Source organism: Malania oleifera, chromosome 2 (genome assembly GCF_029873635.1).
Source record: "Malania oleifera isolate guangnan ecotype guangnan chromosome 2, ASM2987363v1, whole genome shotgun sequence".
Classification (NCBI taxonomy): domain Eukaryota; kingdom Viridiplantae; phylum Streptophyta; class Magnoliopsida; order Santalales; family Ximeniaceae; genus Malania; species Malania oleifera.
The window spans coordinates 23,316,926-23,338,993 of record NC_080418.1 but is presented as its reverse complement, the minus strand read 5'-3'; the positions used below and the strand labels follow the sequence as shown (position 1 = coordinate 23,338,993).

Below are 22,068 nucleotides of genomic sequence, written 5' to 3'. Positions count from 1 at the left end.
GTGGGGGATTTCCAATGGAATGCTCGTATTTTACAGGGAAGAAGATGTCTTTGGTTATGCTTTGTGATAAGATTCATAATTTGGCCTCCTTGTGGGTTTTTGCAGCTGGGTGTTTCAAAGGGTTTTCATTTTCTGTCTACAGCATGATTGGTTTGGCTGTGCTGTTTTTATTTATTTTGAATTTTTTTTTGTATCTATAAAGAAGGATTCCTTATGCTCCTTCTTGTCCTTCTTCATAAGAAAATCTTTGTTTCCAATATATACATATATGTATATTCATTCATTAGACGTTGTATCAAGGATGCAAAATTTTAGCTGTAAAACATGATTATGGTAATATACCAAATAGTTTATATCATTTCTACTAAAATTATTCATCAAAATAGAGAGATAATTATTGCATTTAGGAGGCCTATAAAAGTCAAAGGTATATAAGTTGGGGGGATATTATTCCTTTTGCTATTTTTTATTTAATATAAATAGAAACTTAATGTCGGACACTCAGTATGGCTCTATGAGATCCATATTACTTTTTATGTCTCAACATGGTCTCAAACAACAACAATATTTATATCCTTCTTTTGTTTATAATTTCTTTGATTGCCCCATTCTTCTTTTCCCTTTCTTTTTTCTTTTAATCCTCCCCCCTACACCAAACATTTAGTAACCCATGCAATTTGTGGAATGGGGGCTGCAATGTAGTAGCATCTTGCCACATAGACTATCCTGTGTCTGTATGAATGTCTGCAATTACGAATGTGGACCCTACAGTTGAATAATAGGGTAAAATAGAATGCCTAACATCAATGATAGGTCTCTCCCTCCATTTTCAATGTGCTTTGTCCGCTCATGGAAGACAGGGTTGGAGGCAATATGGAAAGTAGCTCGATTATTACAAAACTCCATAGGTTAAGAATATAGATGTTTGCAATTACGAATGTGGGCCCTATAGTTGAATAATAAGGTAAAATAGAATGCCCTAACATCAATGATAGGTCTCTTCCTCTATTTTCAATGTGCTTTGTCCGCTCATGGAAGACGGGGTTGGAGGCAATATGGAAAGTAGCTCGATTATCACAGAACTCCATAGGTTGAGAATATGGAAAACTTAGTTCTTCCAACTTGTTCTTCAACCAAACAAGTTCACATGAAGTGCAAGCCATAGCCCTATGCTTTGACTCGGCACTCGACTTGGCCACCACAATTTGTTTCTTACTCTTCCAAGAAACCAAATTACCACCAACAAAGATACAATACCCGCTTGTGGATCTTTGGTCAAAAAGTGATCTGGCCCAATCAACATCTATATATCCCTATATATAAATGTGATCCCAACCTAATATAAGACACCTCTCCTTGGTGCATCTTTAAGATATCTCAAAATGTGAATTACTGCATCCTAGTGATTTGTTCTCGAAGAATCAAGAAACTAACTCACAATACTTATTGCAAAAGATATATTTGGTCGAGTGACTATGAAATAATTCAACTTTCCAATAAGTCTCCAATATCATCCTGGGTTAGGCAACAAAACACCCATATCTAGCACTAACTAGTAACCATGGGTGTATCAATAGATTTGGATCCCAATAGCCCAATATCATCTAAATGATCAAGAACATACTTTCTCTATGACAAGACTGCTCCCATACAAGATATTGATACTTCTATACCCTTAAAGTACATCAATAGTCCCAAATCTTTGGTCTGAATTTATTCTGTAAGAAAAGCTTTAGATCCTGGATGCCTTGATCATCATCTCCAACAATCACAATATCATCCACATACAAAATTAGCAAAATCCTACCAAATGGAGCATGATGATAAAATACTGGGAGATCCACTAAACACCGTTGGAGGTGAAACTCAAGTACGACAACACTGAATTGACCAAACCATGCTGTCGAAGACTATTTTAAACCGTAAAATTATTTCTTGAGCTGAGACACAAAGCTTGACTCCCTTTGAGCAACAAACACAGGTGGTTGCTCCATATAAACCTCATCTTGAAGATCACCATGTAGGAAAGCATTCTTCACATCTAATTGATGGAGGGCCAATGACAAGTAGTAGATAAAGAGATGAAAAAACATGCTAAAGCAAGTTTAGCGACCAAAGAGAATGTTTCTGAATATCCAAACCATACACTTGAGTATATCCCTTAGCAACAAGGTGGGCCTTCACTCAAGCCACAGAACCATCAGGATTGACCTTCACAGTATACACCCAATGACAACTAACCACAAACTTATTAGGAGGTAGAGTACCAATCCCAAGTATCACTACCCTTATGTCTACGCATCTCTTCAATCATTGCATTCCTCCACCTAGAATGGGATAGGGCTTCAAAAATAGATTTTAGAAGAGCAACAGAAGATAGAGTAGAAACAAAACAGTAATATAAGGGTGACAAGAACTCATTACAAACAAAATTAGAGATTGGATGTTAGGTAAAACTACATTTGCCTTTTTCGAACAGCAATTGGAGGATCAAAATTTTGGGAAATAGGATCATCTGACAAGGGAATTAAAGCATAGAAGTGAAAGCTAGAGGAGGCTCTCCTCCCATGAGTCACCGCGCGTATACCTGCAAATTGGGATGATCCAAGCCATGAAAATGTCTCAGACTAGATGAATATGTAGGAGGATTGGACACAAATATTAGGTTAGGATCTAGAAAGCAAGGCAAAGGAAGGGACACATTAAGGTCAACAAAACTCAAGGAATCAGAGTAATATGGTGTCGAGTCAAAAAAGGTGACTTAGCAGAGACAAAGAATCGATGTAGAGTAGGGCTATAACATCGAGGATCCAACTTATCCACTTCTAGAGTTGACTAATGGACAAAAGACGCAAAACCAAATATATGAGGGAAAAGGGAGAACAAAGGAGCTTTAGGGAAGATAGTTGAATATGGGGTTTCACCACCAAGGAAAAAGGATGACATTTTATTAATAAGAGCACAAGCTCAACATGGCATCACTCCAAAAAACTTTGGAGACATTCATTTGATATCATAGGGTACAAGTGACTCTTGAGAATGTGTTTTTTCCTTTTGCAACTCCATTTTTTTGTGGAGTGTGGCCACAATATTGATAGATCATACCAGAATTAGTCACTTAGGTACTGAATTGGGTACTGAAGTACTCCTTAGCATTATAACTATGAAGTATCTTGACCACTATACCAAACTGAGTCTCTATTTGAGAACAAAAAGCACAAAAGATACTAAACAAATCAGAATGATCTTTCATTAAATACAACTAAGTCATCCTGGAGTAGTCATCGACAAATGTAATAGAGTACTGAAACCTCAATTTTGACTTGATAAGTCTAGGACCCTAAACATCAAAATGGACAAACATGAAAGGATTTTCTATCCATTTGGTGACCTGGAAGCTAATGGAATACGATGATGCTTTCCCAACTGACAAGACTCACACTCAAGACTAGACATAGAACTCAAAGTAGGAACTAGCTATTTCAATTTTTCCAAGGACAAATGACCAAGGCAACAATGGATTTGAAGCGAGTAGCAGTGGCTGTGCGGGCAATGGGAGAAGACAACGACTCAAAGTGGTAAAGTCCACGAGCCTCACATCCTATGCCAAGTGTCTTCCTCATCTTCAAATACTGAATAACCACAAAATCAGGAAAGAAGGTTATAGAACAATTTAACAAGATTTAGGAATGTACAAAACAGAAGAAAAAGAGATGGAGGGAGTAGGATTTACTGTTCCTATCCCCTTAACTGTAATTGTGGACCCATCAGCATGGATAACTTGAGATCGATTTTTAGGATACTGGAGGGCAAAAATGAAGTTGGTTACACTTGTCATATGGTCAGTAGCAGCAGAGTCGATAATCCAAAGACTAGTGGGAGAGATACGAAATGACATACAAACTATAGGATTACCCTTCTGAGCAAAAGATGCAATGTGATAAGATGATGGTTGGGATGCTTGATATTGTAGGAACCTTGAATACTCTTCCTCGGAGAGAGTTACGATATAATGTTCACCAGAAAAATGTCTGACAGCTGAAACACACTATTGGGATTTGAGCCCACCATCCCAATACACACACAACCTCGATACAACAACAAATCAGAAATTCATTAAAAATCATGCATTAATGGATTTCATGCTTATTTTTCGATTTTGGCATGGTTGTGCATGCGTGAAAAAAATTTACAACCGTTACGCCCGCTTCCCATTATGTAACACCCGCGTCTCCAGCGTCCCGCGACACCCGCGACTGTTACGTGACATTACCCACAACCGCGATTTCAAACCATGCGAAGGAGATGAACTGACGAAGAGGGAAAAATAGAAACACCTTCAAGGGAAAAATCGAACACCTTCAAGACGAATTGCCACTTAGCCAACCTGCGATGGCTGGAACTGCGAAGAACACCTTCAAGGCAAAAATCAAAGCTGATTTTGGGGATTTTGAAGCTTCAGATCAGTAGATTGAAGCTGTACAAAAGAGACGAAGAGTGAAAGATGGAACAACACAACAAATCGAAGCTTCGAAGCTACTTTTCGTTTCTTTGGAGGCTTCAAATGAGGAGATCTAAGCTAGACGATGGAGAGAAACACACAAAATATAGCAAATTTGAGGAGATAAGGAAGGTACACAGTAGTGTAAGGGGCTGTCAGCTATAACGTGTCGTAACGGACGTTACGGGTCGTAACGTTAGTGTAACGGCCGTTACGGGCCATTATGGTTCCATAATTGCCGTTACGCACATGAATTTCCTGCTCACTGCTAATATGGCCTATAACGGTATCGAAGAGATGATTTTCAGCTACGTAACGGCCATTACGCTACATAACGGCCGTTATTTAATACGATGCATCATGTTGATCAAATAACAAGTAATAAGTTAAGCATCACTCAAAAACACTTTAGGTACATGCATTTATTGAAGTAAGGAGCAAGTTATTTCAAAAATATGTCTATTTCTCCTCTATACAACCCCAATTTGTTAACGAGTGTGTGCACAAGGTGATTGATGTACAATACCAAACTGAGTCATATAGGTAGTGAATTGTGCACTGAAATACTCTTTAGTGTTATCACTTCGAAGTATTCAAACTGGCAAACCAAATTGAGTCTTTATTTCAGAACAAAAGGCACAAAATACATAAAATAACTTGGAACAATCTTTTATAAAATATAACCAAGTCATTCTTGAATAATCATCCACAAAGGTGACAAAGTATCAGAAACCCAACTTAGACACAACTCTACTAGGACCCCAAACATCAAAATGAACTAACATAAAGGGGCTTGCAGCCTGTTTATTGACTTGGAAAGTGAAAGGGACACAATGGTGCTCTCCTAACTAACAAGACTCACAATCAAGACTAGACATAGTACTCAAACTAGGGACATCACATTTTAACTTTTCTAATGAAGGACGACCAAGGCGACAATGAATTTGGAAAGGTGTGGCAGCAACAATGCAGGCGTTAGAGGGAGATAGCGAGTCAAAGTGATAGAGTCCACCAACTTCACGCCCTCCACCAATCGTCTTCCTCGTCTTCAAATCCTATATAACCACAGAACCAAGGAAGAATGTCACTGAACAATTCATGGATTTAGTAATCTTGATAACGGACATAATATTGAAATGAAATTTGGGAATATACAAAACCGAACGAAGAGAAATAGAAGAAGTAGGATTTACAGTCCCAATTCCCTTGACTACAGTGCTAGATCCATCAGCAGGAGGAACACAAGATAAATTTGCAGGATATTGAAGAGTGGAGAAGAAGCTAGGTATACCTGTGACATAATCAGTGACAAGGGAATCTATGATCCAAGGACTAGGACGAGAAGTACTGAACGATATGGGATTACCTAAGATGCAATGGGAAGAGAAGCTTGTTGTGACACTTGATACTATTGGAACTTGGAATACTCTTCCTCTGACATGGTTACAATACGTTACCCCCACTCGGCCCCAACAGTGAGGAATCGGTGGTGCCTGCATTGGCTGCCCCCCAAGGTGTGAAGTCGGTGGTGGCTGCATTGGCAACATGTGAAGGTCTACCATGGAGATCCCAACACTGCTCAATAGCATGATTACTCCATCCACAATGAGTGCAATTGCAAGAAGTACCTCTACCTCGTCCGTCTCTACCACTAGGACCACTCGAACCACCTCAATAATTTTTATAGTTGTTCAGTAGAGAACTAGAACCATCCTGTGTAGGAAAGGTTGTCCTCTCAAAGCTAGATGCAAAAGTAGCAGAATGTGTGCTAAAGGAAGCACGAAGGACACGAGACTAAACATCAACAAATGATCGCAACTCGAAACTACTAAGTATGACCAGATTGCCTCAAACTCAGGTCTTAAGCCCACTAAAACACGAAGGACTATCATTTGTTCTCTCTGCTACTACATCTCATGAACATCGGCAGTTATAGGATGCATGACATTAAGCTCCTCATGAATACACTTAATCTCTTCAAAATATTCTACAAGTACTCCTGGGATAAATCATACATACATGTAATATTACTAGAGTATACAAGTTTGACATATTCCCAAATCTCCTTGCACGTATCTATCAACGGAACAGCAGACAACAAAGCAAAAGATTTCTTTCCTTACTTCAGCCAACAATTATTTCCTTGTTTCTCAATTCATTATTTTGTACAGTTAGCATATATTTAGTTTACATGTATAGGGCTAGAATCATGCTAGAACTTATTTACTTTCCATGTATAGCATTCTTGTAAAGTCTATAAATAATATACCGAACTCAAGGCCAAACCATTCAGCCATTCACACAATACTTTGACATGGTATCAGAGCCAGCCGACTACTAAGTTTTTTATCCCCTTCAAATTTTTTTGTCTTCTCGGTTTCGGAGGTGTCTCTCATTTCTATGGCTGTTGTGGTTTTTTTTCTCTTCTGGAATTTTTTTGTTCTCTGTTCTTTCAGTATTTTTGTGGCTGAGTGGCTGTCGGCACAGCAGGTTTTCTGGTTTGCCTTTTATTTTAGTGCAGGCAACAGCTTTCTGTTGCTGTTTCTGGTGCTTCTCTGTCTCAGCACAGCAGGTTTCTGTCCTTGTGATTCTCGGCACAGCAGGTTTCTTGGTTCAAGATTTATTTTTTAGTGCAAGGTTGGTCTTGGTTCTCTCTGTAGCTGTTTCTGGTGCTTCTTTGTACCTGCGTTGATTTATTTTTTGGGCTTCTAGATTTTCTGGTGGTCTTTTTCTTTTGGCAATCTGTTTTTTTTGGGCTTCTCGATTTTCTCCTTTATTTAGCATGGACTCCGCACCTGTGTGTGCCAAGTTTATGGGCAATAATTATTCTACGTGGGCTTTTCAATTTGAACTTTTCCTGAAGGGAAAAGATCTTTGAGGTCATATTGATGGCATGGATTGTGCACCCAATCTTGATAAATCCAAGAAGTCAGTGGCTTGTCCTTCATGGGTTGTGCTTGGTGCCAAGGATTCAGTGGCTTGTAATTCATGGGCAGTGCTTGATGCTCGGATTATGTCTTAGCTTCTTGGATCGGTTGAGCCATATATTGTCCCCAACTTGCGACCTTATCGCACCGCTCAATCCATGTGGACTAATTTAAAAACAATATATCATCAAGATAACGGTGCCCGTCGTTTTCAGTTAGAGTATGTGATTGCCATGTTTCAACATGACAATCGTTCCATCCATGACTATTATTCGGGGTTTCTGACTCTTTGGAACGAATATTCTAATCTGGTTACTACGGATGTTCCTGTTGCCTCTCTTCCCATTATTCAACGTCTTCACAAGACTAGTCGTCGTGATCAGTTTCTCATGAAACACCGCCCCAAGTATGAATCCGTTCGCTCGTCTCTGCTGAATCGCTCTTCTGCTCCTTCTCTTGATGTTTGTTTTGGTGAGTTACTTCGTGAAGAACAATGGCTTAGTACTCAAGTTACTCTAGCACAATCTCGTGATAGTTCAGGGTCTGTCCCTGTGGCTAATGCTGCTCAACGACGAGGACCGCCTGCGCATTCTAGCACCATGCAGTGTTTTTGCTACAAAGAATTTGGGCATATCGGTGCTAATTGTTCCAAGAAATTTTGCTCTTATTGCAAGAAGAAGGGTCACATTATCAAAACTGTCATATCCGCCCAGAAAATCGTCAGGCCCAGGCATTACAGACTTATGTAATTGTACCCCCCACAGTGACTTTTGCGGCCCTTGGCTCTTCTTCAGGTGACTCCTCTGTTCCTGCACCTCCTACAGCAAATTACTGCACACTCAGAATGGTGCAACAAATGCTAATTTCGGCATTATCAACAATGGGGCTCAAAGGTAACAATTCTACTAAACTCTGGTATGTGGACTCGGGTGCCTCTAATCACATGACGAATAATCCCACTAACCTATGTCATGTTCAGCCCTACATTGACCAATTTGCTATTCAGACTGCCAATGGCAGTTCTTTGCCAATAGCTCCTGTCAGAGATGCCTCTTCTAAGTTCACTCATGTGTTTCTTGTTCCTCAACTTTCCACAAATCTTATTTCTATTGGTCAATTAGTTGATAACAATTGTGCTGTTAATTTTTCTAGTAATGGTTGTGTTGTGCAGAACCAGGTAACGGGGGAGCCGATTGTGAAGGGACCTAAAGTGGGGCGCTTGTTTCCCCTACTTTTGCCTGTTCTAGCACGTTCTCCTGTTTCTTCTATTAAGTCTTTTACTTGTAATAATGTTTCAGATTTTAGCATGGTGTTGCATCGTCGTTTAGGCCATCCCAATACTCAGATCTTATCTCATGTATATGGTTTACTTGGTAATAAAGAACGTTCTTCTTTATCTCTTGAGTGTGCCTCTTGCAAACTTGGTAAAAGCAAAACTCTTCCCTTCCCTTTGCATGGTAGTAGAGCTTCTCAGTGCTTTGATCTTATCCATAGTGACGTTGGGGGACCTTCCCCGGTTAGATCACATGAAAAATTTATATACTATGTGACTTTCATTGATGATCATAGCAGATTTACTTGGGTCTACTTTCTTCGCTCTAAACTTGAGGTTGTTCATACTTTCACTAAGTTTTTAGCATATGTTGACAATCAATTTTCTACTTCTATTAAGACATTAAGCATAGATTCTCGAAGTGAATATGTGTCTACTAAGTTTTAGGCATTTTTGGCTTCTAAAGGTATTATTCATCAACGTTCATGTTCCACTACTCCCCAACAGAATGGAGTAACTGAATGGAAAAATCGTCATCTCCTAGATGTGGTACGTACTCTCTTGCTAGAATCCTCCGTTCCATCCTTGTTCTAGGTTGAGGCTCTGAAACTACTACTTGATTAATTGTTTACCTTCTCAAGTCCTACTCATGGAGTCTCCTTATTTCCGCTTATTTGCTAAGCAACCTAGATATGATAACCTCCGTATCTTTGGTTGTGTCTGTTTTGTTCATTTACCTCCTCCTGAGCGACATAAATTACTCAATTTATTCGATGTGCATTCTTGAGATATAATGTGTGTCAAAAGGGATTTGTTTGCTATGATCCTAAATTACATCGTACACGCATTTCTAGGAATGTTATTTTCTTTGAAAATCAACATTTCTTTCCTGTGTCCTCTGAACCCTCCTCTTCCACTATGATTCTCCCCTCCTTTGAGAAGTAGTTCTCGGATCCTTATCAAGTCAATTCTCGTTTTAAACCAAGTATTGTGTTATATGCGACGCTCCTGCCCACAGTCTTTTTCGGTAGCTCATTCGATATCTGATCCTACCACGCTCCAGATTCAATCAGTTGCAGCACCCCCAAAGCCTTTGGTACGTCGCTCTTCTCGAGTGTCTGTACCCCCTGATAGGTATGGGTTTCCCTTTTCAAGTTTTGACAATTCTGTTTCAGCTCTTACAACTACATTGTCCAATTTAGATATTCCCACATCCTACTCACACGCTGCCAAGCATTATTGTTGGCGACAAGTTATACAAGAAGAAATTGCCATTCTAGAGACCAATCACACTTGGGACATTGAGACTTTGCCTCCCACCCTTGTTCCTCTAGGTTGTAAATGGGTTCACTCAGTCAAGGTTCGATCTGATGAAAGTCTAAATCGTTACAAAGCTTGCCTTGTTGCACATGGGAATAATCAGGAATATGGTGTCAATTATGAAGAGACCTTTGCTCCTGTGGCTAAGATGACTCCTATTCGTACGATTCTGGCTATTGCTACTTCCAATGATTGGCCACTACATCAAATGGATATCAAGAATGCTTTTCTTCACGAGGATCTTATAGAGTGTATTTATATGAAGCCACCCCCGAGCTTGTTTCCCTCTCTGACTTCACATGTGTGTAAGCTTCGTCACTCCCTTTATGGTCTCAAACAAGCTTTGAGGGCCTGGTTTGATAAATTCCACACCACTTTATTAAAATTTTCACTCAAGCAGAGCAAGTATGACACTTCATTGTTTCTTTGGAAATCAGACATGGGTATTGTTGCTCTTTTGGTTTATGTTGATGAAATTTTGACTTCTAGTTCGAATTTTTCTTTACTTGCTCAGCTCAAGACTCATTTCTCAGAGTCCTTTCATATGAAAGATCTTCGGTCTCTCACATATTTTCTTGGTCTTGAGGTGAATCGTAGTCCCTCAAGTATTTCACCCAATCAACATGAGTATGCTAGTGACTAGGTGGCCACAGCTGGCCTTCAAAAGGGTACTTCTGTTGATACTCCCATGGAATTAAATGTCAAGCTTTGCCAAGAGGAGGGTGACTTACTTGCTGATCCCAGTTTATACCGAAAGTTGGTGGGTAGTCTTGTCTATCTCACCATTACTACACCAGACATTTCTTTTGCTATACAGAAGGAAGGTCGGCCAGTTTCTTCAAACTCCTTGTCATCTTTATTTGGCAACATGATGACACGTGGACGACCTCCTGATGTCGACATCGGTTCATAATTGTTTGTAGATTTTGAATGGATTATTTGAAAACTTGTTTTGAAGACTATTCAGTGTGAGAAAGACCCGAGTAGAGGTGCCGAAGAAAGTCCAATTTCAAGACCCATGTGGGCCCCATACGACTCCATTGGGCCCCACACGGTCTTGTGGGCCCCATACGGCTCCATTGGGCCCCACATGGAATTGTGCCTTCCTTTGACTTTTGTCTTATATTTAAATTGTAATCTTGCAAGACAACTTGCTTGCTTGCATGTGCATGTCTTAGTAAGTTGTGTGTGTTGTAAGTTGTGCTAGCATTTATTGTGTCTAGTAAGTTGGAGTGTTAGTAAGTTGTGCTTAGTATTTATTATGTCTTGTAAGTTGTTTTATTTATTTTCTTTGTCTCCCATGCTTGTATGGGAATTGTTAGTGTTACCCATGCTAGCTTATATATACCCCTTCATTACAAGAACTATGTAGAGAGAAAAATTTTGAATATAGAATATCAAAGGAATTTCCTTTGTTGAAGCTTGTTAAGTTTGTCCAATCCTTGTGATTGTGTAGTGAGAGGCTACGTCGTTCTTATCAGAGATCAGGTGGTGAGAGACCACTATTCTATCCAACGACTCCATCCCTATCCCACCTTCACAACTTCCCTCCATCACCCACGCGGCCATCACCAAGTTACACCTCAAGGCCACCAATCCATCATTTCATTTGCTGCATACATATCCATATTTCAAAGTGTGCACAAAGAACTTCAAACAAGTTCTAACTATCCTCCAGCGCATCCACACGGCCACTTCCCCTCCATTACATTTCTAAGTTCGTCTCGATGTTTCAAAGCTTGTTCCAAGGAATTTTCTGGCGTGGTCTAAGCCTTGTGTTGAACAACGTCAAGTCATCCAAACAATTCTCTTGGTAATTTAAGTACTTGTGTTTGAACCCTTACTATATATTGTAAACCCTTGCTTATATTGAAGCCTTTGCTGGAAATCTGAAATTCCAAATTTGATAAGCCCTTTGAATCCATAGATTGCATTATTGATACTTGCTAAGCTTAAAATCAATTTTCCGCGTTTAACTTGATTCCTTTGTGAAAGAATCAATTGGGACTTATTTCTGAATAGCATCAAACACCTTTTCAAAATCCTTGAACATGTGAAATATAACATGATTTATTGTGTTTACATTTGGATAACTGAATTCTTAATTTAAAGTGTTTTGAGTGTGTATGCTTGCTTGTGAGGGTTGAAATCGTCAGACATAAGTCGACCATCCCCGTCCTACATCAAAACCATTCAGTCATTCACACAATACTTTAATAGTATCTAGGTGCATACACATCCATGCAATATGTGGCTCCATCGAATTCCATAGAGGGAAACAATCAAGGCATCTTCTTGAACCCACGCTTTTTCTTTTTCTTTTTTTCTCATCAAAAGGATCAGATTGGAGCATGTGGTCAGATTTTCCTAATCCTTCTAAATAAACCCAAACAGCTTTAGACCATTGAACATAGTTCTTTCCATCCAACTTTTGAGTCATTAGAAGTGGCAGCAATTTAGGAAACAAATTTTTGGGATTCATAGATTCCATCCCTGCACTAACGAATCAGCAGCCACACCAATGTCAAACAAAAAGAGCAATCAAAACTAATCAAGACAATCACAAACTATGTGAAGCACCGACACAACCATGGACGAGGTGAACGACTCACCAACAGATATAGCACTGCCAGAGCCTCACAACTGGACATACGAACGGTGCCACTGCTCCAAAAAAACTCACAAAGAAGCCTTCACAAACCCTGAATAAAGATTAACGGAGTATTGCAAGTGCATGGTCGAAAAAGGTTGATTTTTTCAAAAAACAGGGCAGACAACTTGATGCTATTGTCTAGAGAAGGAATCAAAACATGGCAGAGTGGGGGAAAAGAAAAATAAAAAGGTGGCCAAAAACTCACTCATGCTCCAGCGCGTGGGGTCCACTGCCGCATTTGGCCAGCAAATGGCGGTGCATGGGAGCTCCTCCGGTGATGGGGTTTTGTGGGGTTAGGCTTCAGAGGGTTCTATGTTTGGGTATATGGTTGGTTTGGGAAATAGTGAGGGGTGGAGGTGGATCTAGAAAGGACAGCTGCGGGAATAGCATTTACCGCAACGGCTGAGAAGAATAGGTTTTAGGTTGGATCACGCTCTAATACCATGTACAAATATTGATTAAAATGAATGACCTAACTTGAAGATAGATCTCTCCCTCTATTTATAATGCAAATTAAATACATTCTAATGATAATAATACCCTTACTAAATCTCACTAATTAACATACTAACACACTTAATAATAATACTAAAAGACATATATAACCTCTAATAGAGTTTATGTGTGGTAACCACGGTGCCATTCATATCGCCTCAAGCCTAGTCTTCCATGAGCGGACAGAACACAATAAAGTTCATTGCCACATTGTTCAAGAGAAACTTATATAGAAACTGATTACACCACTAATGTGAAGTTTGATTTGCATCCTGCTTATTTGTTCACTAAAGCCTTGGGGGTGCTCAAGTTAAATTCATTTGTAACAAGCTAGGAGCATATGATATTTATGCTCCATCTTGAGGGAGAATGTTAATGGTTATTTTGGTCATTTAGCATTTTTAGCATGTTCTATAGTTATGTTAGTAAATGTGAGTTTGTATGGATAGTATGGTCATTGGTATGTAGTTACTTGACATGCATCATAAATAGAGGGATAGACTTACCACTGAGATAAGGGTCTTCCATTTTACCCAAATATTCAAAACACAAACAGAATTTTAAATATGTAAGCTTTATGTATGAAGCATATTTGGACATCCAAAGCCTTCTATATTACTAATCCATGTGCAATAAATTTCATAAACTTATAATTCTCATGTTTAAATATTAACTTCTGACTCATGAAAATCATAATGAAAACAAGAAATCAGTGATACCATTATCCTGGACATTTATTTTTAATTCCTTCAATACACTGTTGCATACAAAACAGTACAAAATTAATATCCAGATAACACTAGCATCCAACACTAATTAATGAAAAACATATGTAATAATGTAAACCTTACCCTAAATAATATGCTTTGTAAGCAGCCCGACCTTCCTTAAATATAATTGGCAGTCCGTCGCGGATTAAAAGTGTACGCAACTGCAGCAAAAAAAAAAAAAAAAAGGATTAAAAATGTTATTGTTGAAATAGTGCATAAAGACTGCAATTGTTATGGAAACTACAAGCAAGTCAAAAAAGAAACTCAATGAGAAAGAAACCCCACAAACTGGCACATAAAAGCAATTCAAAACAGCTTTAATAGGCCTGTGTTTCGGAAAGAGCAAAGGATAGAGAGGGAAACTACAAGAAATTCAAAAAAAGAACTCAAAGAGACTGAAATTTTGGAAACAAGCACATAAAAAGAACTCATAGAGAGGTTTCTTGTCTCACCCTCCCTCCGAACCGCATCTCCATAATGTCAACCAGTGTCTCGAAAGGCGTTTTCTGGGCACGCCCCCTTAAGGCATTTTGGGAGGAAAACGCACCAAGGCGTATGTGCAAAGGCGAAACTCCACGAATGCGTACGCCTCAGCCACAAAACGACGCCTTTTTACGCCTCATATGAAAGGCGTACGCCTTTCGATATTCCTGGGTTTAAAACACAAGTTTATAAGTCCAAACCCAAAACACACTAAACCCTATTCTCTCTGTCTCTCCCGCGAAGCTTTTCTCCTCTGCTCTGTCGCCGAAGCCTAATGAAACCTTCGCTCTCTCTTCAAAGCCTCTGTTGCCTAGACGAAGCTCAACGAAGCCTCTGCTGCCTCTCAAAGCCTATGCTATCTGTTTCGAGGACTTGACGAATCTCGGCAAAGCCTTTACTCTCTCTTTCAAAGCCTGGACAAAGCTCGACAAAGCCTCTGCCCTCTCTTGAAGCCTCCACGAAGCCTCTGCTCCCTCTCGAAGCCTCGACGAAGCCTCTGCTCCCTCTCGAAGCCTCGACAAAGCCTCTGCTCTCTCTCCCAAAGCCTCTGCTCTGCTCTCTCTCTCTCTCTCTCTCAGCCTTTGCTCTGCTCTCTCTCTCTCTCTCTTGAAGCCTCTCCTCTGCTCTCACTCTCAGCATCATTTGGCTGTCTTTCAAAGTCTGTCCAATCTGCTCTCTCTCTTGAAGCCTCTGCTCCCTCTCTCTCTCTCAAAGCATCATTTGGCTGTCTTTCAAAGTCTGTCTGACGGGTCTGAGTTCGTCTCAGGTTTTATTTTCGTTTCATATTTTAATTGCTTAAATTAAATCTTGCTGCACCTGCTAAAATGTCTGAAGCTGATTCCAAGGGGCAAAAAAAAGATTTTGTTTGGAAATATATAAAAGAAGTTGATGGAGAAAAATATTTTAGATGTAAATTTTGTGATCAACGTTGTAGTGGGACTGTCACAATGTTTAAACATCATTTGGCTGGTACAAAAAAGGGAATGAAACCTTGTCCAAAAGTCCCTCAAAACGTGAGTGATGAGTGTAAGAATGCTCTTAAAAAATTTCAAGAAGAGAAGGGTAAAAGAAATGAACTTCTTGAAGAGATTGGGCAGGGTCCAGGAGGAGGGAGTCAGAGTGCTAGGTCTAATGTTGGAGATTTTGAGCAGCAAAATAGTGGAAGTGGCCATACTCCTAGGATTAGAGGTCCAATGGATAAGTTTTCATTTTCACAAACCAAACAATCCACTCTAAACTCAAAATGGAAGAAGGAAGAAAGAAATGAAGTGTGTAAGAAAGTTGGCCGTTGTGTGTACAACAATGCTTTACCATTTAATTTGATGGATGACATATATTGGCATGTTATGGTGGATGGAATTGTTAATTATGGGCCAGGTTTCATGCCTCCATCTATGCATGAGATGAGGACGTGGATCCCTAAAGATGAAGTGAAAAACATCGATAGCATGTTGAAAGATCACAAAAATGCTTGGAAGGAATATGGATGTTCTATCATGATTGATGGATGAACTGATGGGTGTTCAAGGGTCTTAATTAATTTCCTTTTGAATAGTCCTGCTGGTACGTGGTTTTTAAAATCCATTGATGCTTCTGATTCTATAAAAAATGGTGATTTGTTGTTTAAGTATATGGATGAGGTGGTTGAGGAAGTTGGTGAGGAGAATGTTGTGCAGGTGTTAACTGATAATGCGAAGAACATGATAAATGTTGGAAAAAATCTTATGGAAAAAAGGGAGAAGCTCTATTGGACTCCATGTGCTGCATATTGTTTGGATCTCATGTTGGAGGATATTGCAAAATTGAAGATCCATGCAAGCACAATCCTAAAGGCTAAGCAAGTTGTGAATTTTATTAATAATCATTCCTATGTACTTGCAATGATGAGGAAGCATTTCCCCAACAATAAAGAACTCATCTGCCCTGCAATGACGTGCTTTGCTATTGCATTTTTGACACTTCAAAGCATTTACAAACAAAAGCAAGGCCTTCAATCTATGTTCTCTTCGGAGATGTGGTGTACTTCTACATATGCAAAAATGCATGAAGGTATAAGGACTCGCTCAATAGTTTTATTTGACCAACATTTTTGGCCTCACGTGGCATATGTTATCAAGAGTGTTGTCCCTCTTGTGTGTGTTCTAAGGGAAGTTGATTCTGAGGAAAAACCAGCCATGGGGTTTCTCTATGAGATGATGGATTCGGCAAAGGAAAAAATTGCTAAAAAAATTGCTGCAATTTTTTCTAGAAATGAGAAAAAATATGGACCCATTTGGAGAAAAATAGATGATAGATGGACTCCACAACTTCATCACCATTTACATGCTACAGGATATTATTTAAATCCCCAATTGCGTTATAAGGAGAACTTTGATTGTGAAGAAGTGAAGAAAGGATTATTTGAATGCATGGATAGAATGTTGAAATATGAGGAGAGGCTAGCTGCAAACATCCAATTGGATTTGTTTGATAATGCACAAGGGGATTTTGAGACTCGAGTGGCTGTTGACTCCAAAATGTTGAGAAGCCCAGGTAAAAATAATATTTCAATAAAAAGTAGTTAATTAGTAGTATTCTATCCTTGTTTCTTCATATAACTTGGAACTTAAACATGTTCTTTTTTATTTTGTAGCTAATTGGTGGAAGCATTTTGGGACAAAGACCCCAGAATTGATGAACTTTGCTATTCGTGTTCTTAGCCTGACATGTAGTGCTAGTGGATGTGAGAGGAATTGGAGCACATTTGAGCAGATTCATACGAAAAAGAGGAATAGATTAGAGCATAAGAGATTGAATGATCTAGTTTACGTCAAGTACAACACCAAATTGAAGGAGAGAGTTATAAGAAGACAAAATTATGATCCAATATTGGTGCCAGAAGTAGCTTCAAATGATGAATGGATCACAGAGAAGGAAGAACCTATCCTCCCAAAAGATACTTCTTCAGTTGATGATGAAAATGTCCTAGATGTTGATGCTATTAAAGCTTTTCCTGTGGTACCCCTTGAAGGAGATTATGCTCAAGCAACACAAGCTTCTGCTAGCTCGCATTCTAATCTTCTTAGAAAAAGGAAGATTTGTGATTATTGTGAGAACTTGAGTACATACATATCAATAGTCATTTTTTAATCTACTAATTTATAATTCTCCATTTCTACTAACTCCTAACCTATAGCTTTATTGAATATGTAGGCACTCAAGACAAAGGCAAGGGGCCAACATTGGAAACAATTGAGGAAGACAATGATGTTGAAGTGGGAGAGGAATTTATTACTGGAAGAACTCCTATTTACTATGATGAAGATGAGGACGTTGATGAAGATCTTGATAGTTCCCTCTGAACATTGTTGATTAAGATTTACTAGAATCTTAGAAATTAGAATTTTGGATGATGAGACATTGTGAAGTTGTAATTTGGTTTTTTCTCTTCTTTTTGAAAACTTATAGCTTATTTTTAACATGCATTGTTTGAGTTTGTTAGCTAAAGCCTAAAACTGCCCTATATGATACTTAAGAATTATGAATGCTATCTTTTTTTTCCATTATTCTAACATTTTTCTCATTTTAATACTATATATATAATTTTTTTTATTTATTAAATGTTAAAAATACAGTCCCAAAAGGCTTAAGCCTCAATGCCTTGAGGCTTACGCCTCACGTCGCGGAGGGTAAAACGCCTCGCCTTACGCCTTCGCCTTCGCCTTTTAAAACACTGATGTCAACCACAAACCCGTGCAGGCAGATCATATCAAATCTGTCCGACATCATTGCTCTCTTTGTTGCTTCCTCGGCTCATCTTATTACATGTGTTGTGGTCAATTGTCAACAACAACAATATTGCTGTTAATTCATTTTGTTAATGGTTATTTTGGTCATTAGTATTATCAATATGTGCTAGAGTTATGTTAGTATGTTAGTTAGTAAGGGTAATATGGTCATTGGTATATACTTTGATATATTATAAATAGAGGGAGAGACCTATCGGTGAGCTTAGGTCTTTCAGTTCACCAAATACTTCAACATGGTATCAAAGCAAAGATCCGACCTAAAGCCTAAGTCTCATAGCCACCTCCAAAAAACCTCAAACCCATCAACAAAGCCAAACCCTAGACCTCAACCTACTGCTGTAGAACATCATATGCACCACCAACAGACCAGAATGCAGTCCAGGAGTTGCCACTTGCTAGAAAACGCAGAGTAGTTGCTGGAAAAAAACCTGGACACTGATGCCCTTTCAGGAACTCAAAAAAACACTCGATATTATGCAAAAACAACCACATAATCCTCCACAGAACTTGCCAATCCACCTGTTTGCCAAATTTCACAGCTGGAGGGACCCCCATGTCATGTGGCAATGCACTGGCTGGAAGTCAGCAGCTCCAACTCCACACACTGGCGCATAAATATTCTGAGAAAGTTTTTTTGCTCCGACTTCTAGAATGCCCTAAATACTCCCATACATCATAATATCAAGTTGTTCATCATGTATTTCGTTCAAAAATTCAACTTTTTTGGCTGTTCATTTGGAGCACTTTGTTAATGGTTGTTTGAATACTGTTAGAGTTGTATGGTGGTTTCTTGGGGCTGTGTGTAAGCTTCTTGGTGCTGTGGAAGCTTTGTGCTGGTTTAGTTGTGACTCATATGTGATGGCACCTTGTTCATGGTGTTTCTGATTGTTCTTATTAGATTACCATTTTACCTAAAAGCTTAAGTTATTAGGTTGTGGGCCAACAATGTGTATCAAGCTTTAACACTCCCCCGCATGTGCAGCCTCACAGCACGTGGAGAGAGAAAGACATGATAATATCACCAATTATAGGGAATACAATCATTTTTTAAATACCACACAATGAATGCAAGCAACAAGACTAGAACCCAAGACCTCCTGGTAACCAACTCTGATACCATGTTAAATTACCACTTTACCTAAAAGCTTAAGTTGTTAGATTGTGGGCCAACAATGTATATCAAGCTTTAACAGTTCCAATTTTTTGATACCATTAGGGTTGTGTGTTGGTTTCTTCGGGTTGTATTGAAGCTTCTAGGTGATGTGGCAACCTTATGTTGGTTTATTTGTGATTTGTGCACGGTGGGTCATCTTGTCTATGGTAGCTTCAATGGCACCGATTGCACCAACAATTCATCTTGTTAAAATTGGTCTAATTTTGTGAGTATTGGGATGGAGGTCCCAAATTCAAAGTATGTTTCCCTCTTCAGTCAACAAGCATCTCTCGTGTCTCTCCCACTAGTCCTTGTGTTATAAATTCTGCCATCACAGACCATATGACAAGTGTAACCAACTCTTTTCTACCCTCCAATATCCCAAAAATCTACCTCAAGTTACCCTTGCTAATGGGTCCACTACTACAATTAAGGGGATAGAGACAACAAATCATATTCACATTCATATTAAGGATTGGGGTCACACTCATTCAGGGATATATAGATGCAGATTAGGCCATGTCACCTTCCGACAAAAGATCCAAAACCAGGTATTGTATCTTCGTTGGTGGTAATTTGGTTTCTTGGAAGACTAAGAAACAAACTATGGTGGGCAAGCCAAGTGTTAAGTCAAAGCATAGGGTCATGGCTCACACTACATGTGAACTTGTTCGGTTGAAGAACATGGTGGAAGAATTGGATTTTCCACATTCTCAATCTATGTAGTTGATGTGTGATAATCAAGTTGTTATTCATATTGCCTCCAACCTAGTCTTCCATGAGTGGACAAAGCACATTGAGATTGGTTGCCACTTTGTTTAGGAGAAATTTGTAACAAAGCTTATTATAACCACTATGTGAAGTCTATTTGCAGCCTGCTAATTTATTTACTAAAGCCTTGGGAGGTGCTTGTCTTACATTCTTTTGTAACAAACTAGGAGTGCATGATATATATGCTCTAACTTGAGAGGGAGTGTTAATGGTTATTTTGGTCATTTAGTATTATTAGTACGTTGAGCTAGCTCCCTTTATTGAAAATGGGCAGGCAATAAAAGGACCCTTTTTTTTATAGTAGATAAATGGACATTTTCACCACATATAACTAGCAAGTATTTTAGCCAACAAGAATGCATTCAAATGAAAACAAGATTAGTATCACCATAACCATACCAACTTTTATAGATCACCGATGGACAGATTCTTGAATGATTTTGCAAAGGAACACTGACCTTATATGTGAGAAATTTCAGTTTTATCATTAAATTTGCATCTTCATTGGCTAAAACATCGTTTCCTGACTTGCTACCACCATCCACAACATTTTGCAATAAATTATTGCTGCTTTTTGCAATTTCAACAGCCCTTCCCCCATTTTCCTCAAACAAATTTATGTCAACAAAAAATCCTGAATGAAAATATAAAACATCAGCAGATGATTTTGATAACAATGCAAAACAAATAAAGATTATAAGAAAAAAAAATTAGAAAATAGAAAAGTACACATGCATGTGCAGGAATGGGGAGTAAATGCCTTGATTTTTTTTATCACCAGTAAACAAAGCAACAGAATTACAATCACTTCCTAGCCTGATTGCCATTTGTCAAGAGATCTGATAGTCCATTTTCCAATGAATTTCACATCATCATTGCAAATAAGTAACACAGTAATTGTTTGCTTGACTTTATCAAAATATGAAAATCATTAAAACATCAAGATCCCATAAACTTAAAACAATCATCAAACCAGAACCAAAACATTCAAGAAGCCCAGGTTTTTTCAACCATTCCTTCAACTAGTATTGACGCAGCATGCATGGTGCAAACAGCCAGTAGCATCCCTCGAATTATCAGATTATGATTAGTCCCAAGGGTATTCATGCCCAAGAGAGAGAAATTAGGGGAAAATTGAGATACTCTCGAAGAGAACTGCAGCAAATATATTGAAGGTACCACTAGGTGAATCCTCAACTCACATATGTCAAAATAGGTTAGCAAGTGGGAAGGGAAAATTCTATATTGTACTCTTCATGAATTGGATTAAAACACATTCATACATACATACATACACGATAGCCTAAGGCATTAAGTGTGCCCCGGATAATGAGCATTCCTGACTACATACGTTTTTTACTTTCCTAGACGTGAAAGAACTCATAAAGGAACTTTGGAACTAGACTCATAAATTAACTTCTTAAATATTAAAGTTGGGCATAGGAAATGACTACATGTATAAATGTATGTATGTATAAGAGTACATGAAAGTGTTGGTCATTAAGAGTACCAAGGAAAATGGCGATCTTGACTATTGTTAATGGTTATTTTAGTCATTTACCATTATTAGTGTGTTAGTGGAATGTTAATAAGTGTGAGTTAGTAAGAGTATTATGGTCATTGGTATATACTTGACATATATTATAAATAGAGGGAGAGACCTACCATTGGCATTAGGGATTTCTTTTTACCTAATATCTTAACATGGTATTAGAGCAAGATCCAACCTAATCCTACCACCAAACCAAACCCTAAGGCTAATCGTCCTATGCAAATAAGCTAGCATAGAAGGATCACTAGCCTAGAAACCAGTTAAGTGATTGCTGGAAAACCCAGCAGTTGCTGGAAAACACCCCGGCCATTGCTGCCTTTCTTAGAGCCATCAGTATCCTTCCATATTTCACAAAAAACACACATTGGTAATCATAGAACTC

At 38.7% G+C, this 22,068-nt stretch overlaps 1 protein-coding gene across 1 annotated transcript in view; it reads right to left on the bottom strand.

The window, feature by feature from the left end:
- Positions 1-22,068, bottom strand: part of LOC131149844 (tRNA ligase 1-like) — a 160,916-nt gene that overhangs the window by 77,790 nt on the left and 61,058 nt on the right. The window contains exons 14-15 of the mRNA XM_058100609.1: positions 20,593-20,768; positions 14,021-14,100 (exon numbers count right to left, since the gene is read on the bottom strand). Coding sequence (XP_057956592.1) covers positions 14,021-14,100; positions 20,593-20,768 — 256 coding nt within the window. The remainder of the gene's footprint in view (positions 1-14,020; positions 14,101-20,592; positions 20,769-22,068) is intronic.